The sequence below is a fragment of the Exserohilum turcica genome, assembly GCF_000359705.1.
Source record: "Exserohilum turcica Et28A unplaced genomic scaffold SETTUscaffold_10, whole genome shotgun sequence".
In the NCBI taxonomy this organism is placed as follows: domain Eukaryota; kingdom Fungi; phylum Ascomycota; class Dothideomycetes; order Pleosporales; family Pleosporaceae; genus Exserohilum; species Exserohilum turcicum.
This window is the reverse complement of record NW_007359915.1, coordinates 999,266-1,004,044: the sequence shown is the minus strand read 5'-3', so window position 1 is coordinate 1,004,044 and position 4,779 is coordinate 999,266. Positions and strand designations below refer to the sequence as shown.

The 4,779-nt window shown below is 46.8% G+C and overlaps 1 protein-coding gene across 1 annotated transcript; it reads right to left on the bottom strand.

Moving 5' to 3' along the window:
* Positions 1-3,265: 3,265 nt before the first annotated feature.
* SETTUDRAFT_166766 (uncharacterized protein) lies at positions 3,266-4,111 on the bottom strand (the record flags this gene model as incomplete). The annotated part of the gene is made up of 2 exons (XM_008023392.1): positions 3,585-4,111; positions 3,266-3,545 (listed from the first exon to the last, which is right to left on the bottom strand). Exons 1-2 carry the CDS (start codon positions 3,777-3,779, stop codon positions 3,267-3,269), a joined length of 474 nt encoding a protein of 157 aa, XP_008021583.1. The 5' UTR covers positions 3,780-4,111.
* Positions 4,112-4,779: the final 668 nt, after the last annotated feature.

Genomic DNA, 4,779 nt, shown 5'->3' with positions numbered 1-4,779 from the left:
ACTCAGGATCACAGGCGAACTATGTTTCAGCGCACGCAGTTAGGAAAGCCGGACTTACCCAACTACGGAAACAACAGCCATACCCACTACACGTTGCCAACGGCGAACCAATGCCAAACGAAGAAAGAATAACACATGAGGTCAGACAGGTGACACTCAGCATCCAAGAGCATGAGGAGAAGATAGACCTAGACGTCTTTGGACTAGCTACCCACGACATCATTTTAGGACTCCCATGGCTACGAGAACACAACCCGCGGATCGACTAGAAGTCGAAGGTGTTCCAATTTGAGTGCTGCGGAACGGACGCAACCGCAAGCCAGCCTACGCATCAGCAGAGTCTGATGGTAGATAAGAGTAACATTGCCAAGCAGTGCAATATCGCAGAAAAGAAAGCGAACTCGACAGGTAGTTCCCAGAGCAGGAAGCCAAACTTAGCAGATACTGAAACTAGGCCAACGGATCACGAAGCTAGAGTACAAGAGAACAGCGCAACTCCGGAGATCCCTGAACAATACAGAAAGTACGAACATTTATTTTAGGAAGTGGTAGACGACCAAGCGTTACCAAAGCATCAACCCTAGGACTATGAGATAGTCCTACAGGAAGGAAAGAAACCGACTTTCGGGCCCATATATCAACTATCGGAAAGAGAGCTCAACGTACTAAGAGAATACATCGACAAGAGTTTAGCCAAGGGATACATACGACCATCGAAGTCACTAGCAGGATATCCAATTATGTTTGTACCAAAGAAAGACGGTACAGATCGACTGTGTGTCGATTATTGGCAACTCAACGATATCACGATTAAGAATCGATACCCACTACCAAACATCACCGAGCTCTGGGATCGATTGTCTCGAGCGAAGATCTTCACGGCGTTAGATCTCCAAGACGGATATCACCTTATCAGGATCAAGAAAGGTGAAGAATGGAAAACGGCCTTTAGAACACGATACGGACACTACGAATACACCGTCATGCCGTTTGGGCTTACGAACGCCCTAGCCACGTTTCAAGAACTCATCAACAACGTACTCAGACCCTATCTGGATATATTCGTCATCGCCTACCTAGATGACATCCTAATCTACTCAGAAGAAGAGGAACAACATACTGAACACGTCAAGCAGGTACTACAGGCCCTGGACGAGTACAGCCTCAGACTCAAGCTGAAAAAGTGTGAATTCCACAAGACCAAGGTCAACTTCCTAGGCTACGTAGTAGGGGTTAACGGAGTACAGATGAGCGAGGAAAAGATCGAAGTCATCAAGAACTAGCCAACACCAAAAACAGTCACGGACATCCAATCCTTTCTAGGATTCGTGAACTTTAACAGGCAGTTTATTAAGGACTTCTCCGAGATCGCGATACCGCTAACGCGATTAACAAGAAAGAATACCCCATGGAAATGGGATGACAAGACAGGAAAAGCATTTCGAACGCTTAAGAAAGCATGCATTACGCCACCATGCTTCCGGATATTTATCCCAGGATTACCAACGAAATTCGAAACAGACGCATCAGACCTCGCGCTAGGAGGCTGCGCCAGCATACTTATAGACGGCAAATGGCACCCCGTCGCATATTATTCAAGGAAGTTCTCAGGACTAGAAGAACGCTACGACGTACACGACAAAGAACTACTCGCGATAGTAGCATGCCTACAGCACTGGAGAGTTTACGCAGAGAGCTGCTCAGAACTCACGATCTACACGGATCACAAGAACTTAGTACACTTCACCACGACGAAGGTACTCAACCAAAGACAGACCCAATAGGCTGAACTACTAGGGCAATACAAGTTTAAGATTGTCTACACTCCAGGAAAAGAAAATGGAAGAGCCGACGCTCTTAGCCGACGACACAACATCGCAGGAACTAAGACGATAGTCGACAGACCAATACTGAAAATGAACCAAGACGGGACAATGGGACCCGCACACGAAAACAACATTATCATGAAAATAGGAAACGACGTACCTAAAGAAGTACAGCAGATCATTATCGAAGAACATCACAACGATCCTGTGCACGGACACCCAGGAATCGCCAGAACAATGGAACTGATCCAGAGAAACTATCAGTTCAGTGGGATGAAAGACAAAGTTGCATCCTACATCGCCAAATGCGAAGACTGCAAGAAGAACAAGCATAGTACTCATGCACCTTACGGAGAAATGCAAGCTCAAGAGCTACCACGAGAACCGTGGGCAGACATCTCCATGGACTTTGTTACAGGCCTACCAGTTTTAAGAGACCCTGCAACCAAGGTCGCCTACGACGCGATACTAGTTGTAGTGGATAGGTTCACCAAACAAGCCGAGTACATACCGTTCAGAAGGGATTACACAGCAGTGGATCTCGCATACATCGTCAACAACAGAATCATCCGACACCACGGAATACCAAGGTCAATAATCAGTGATAGAGACAAGCTCTTCACATCAAACTTTTGGACAACGCTATTAGCCGCGATAGGCACAAAGCGAAAACTATCGACAGCATACCATCCACAGACCGACGGACAAACAGAAAGAACCAACAGAACAATGAAGGCATACCTTAGAATCTATGTCAACTACCAACAAAACAATTGGGTACAGCTACTACCTATAGCACAGATGGCCTACAACAACAAAACATTGGAATCAACAGGAAAGACACCATTTTACGCAAACCACGGGAGACACCCAAATCTCTTTACCAGGATATACCCAAGTCAGAAAACAGAAGCAGCCATAGCCACGGCTGAAGAACTTAAGAAAATACATGAAGAACTCCGAAAAGCACTTGAAAACGCTCAGCAGCAAAGCATCTCATATGTCAACAAAAAACGAAAAATGGCACCTCAGCTAAAGAGGGGGGATAGAGTATACCTACTCACAAAGAATCTTCGAACGAAGCGACCAAGCAAAAGACTAGATCACACCAAGGTCGGACCATTTTTGATTCTCGATCAGAAAGGACTAGTAACGTACACACTTGATCTACCACTAGATGCAAAGATACACCCAAGATTCTATATCAGCCTATTAGAACCAGCAGACCCTGAAACGCCACTACAAAAAACATTTCACTACGAACCCGAGGAAGAAAACGAATTCGAAGTCGAGAAAATCCTCGCACACCGCGCGACAATCCAAGGAACCGAATACCTAGTCAATGGTTAGGATACCCAGACAGCGAAAACACATGGGAACCGGAGGACAACCTATCCAATTGCCAACAATTACTCAAAAAATACAAAAAAGAACTTACCATCATGAGGAGAAAACCAGCGCATCGCCAGGATTCGAGGGCGACGCTAAGGCGTCTAAGGACCCCAAAGTACTCCACATAACCGGCGAAAACCCCACCAACGCATCCGCCGCGGGGCAGTCCAAGGACTCCTGCGCATCCACGTCATCACCACCAGCGCGCAAGGAATTCGCCAGACACATAGTCTTTTTCGCAGCACGCTCTTCAGCCTGCTTCAAAATCCTCTTGTTTCGCATCAAGCGCGAAATGACTTGAGCCAACAGCTGCTCATCCTCATCCACCTTCTTTTAATACTCTTCACGAGTCTTGTCTAGAGACACCCACGACATGTTCACACATGGGTGACCTAGACGAGTGCACTCCGAGCACTTCAAACGCTTGCCATCGACTTCGGGCATCGCGACGCACTGACGGTTGTTCGCAAAACAATAATCGCAGGGGACGGGCGCAGGGAGACCGTTGCGACGAATCTCAAGAGCAAGACGAAGATGTTCTTTGGACCTGGGGGCGGACATGGTTAGCCACAGGCATACGGAAAAGCTTGAGGACAAGCTTAGGAAGGAGGGAGATGGTGTTACGAACCTGAGGGAGGAAGGCACAGCGGTTAAGTTAAGGGAACGACGACAGCCAGTCAACCCCGCCCTCTTTGTAGAGTAAGGGAGGATCACGTGACCTCCTTGGACCTCTATGCACGAGGAAGGGTCTTGGCAGACTCCTCGTACATAAGCCACAGAGGAAAGCCCCTCGTGCGCCAGCCACTGAGCAATACTCGGACTCCTCTGACCGAGGGCTACGAGCACCATAGGTATATAGCATAGGCAATGTAGCCCTTATGGCTTATTGTGTTTAATTACTTAAGTTACGAGTACAAGTACAATACAAGAGTTACTTGCAGAGACACTGTTCATACCACCCTGTTGCTTCATCCGCGAAAACCAACCTCAAGAGTCTGACACCAGAAGTCTTATATTACTTCCACTCAGATCCTACTCTTAACAATGAGTAACTCTCTCGTTCATTTTTAATGAGTCTTCATCTCAAGTTTTAGTGAGTAACTCTCTCGTTTCGACTTAGTGCCCAGCGAGTAGCAGCTGTCTTGGCGTTTCGACTTGGTGCTTCTACAGAGGTAACCAGTCTCTGTATCAGCGTTTGGATTTTGTGCCACAGTAGGCAAAGACTGTCCTGGCGGTTGGATATGGTGCCACAGCGGGATCAGGCTGTCTCGGCGTTTAGATATAGGATTTTTGATTTTTGTTGTTTTATTTGGTGTTTTTAATTGTTTTTAGTCACACACCAACTTTTAAGCAGAAATCTTTCATCAAAACTCGTCAATTTTCTATCAGATATAGGGGTAACACGTCGCGAGAAACCGATTTACGCCACCTCTAATGTGTGCAGCCCTCTCGTTAAGGTGCTAGAGGGGGTATTGTCGGTATTCTTGCGACGTGTTCGAAATGCGAAAATCTTCGAGAACGCACAGACCGCCCCAATAACTAATAGGGAGACTACCAAACG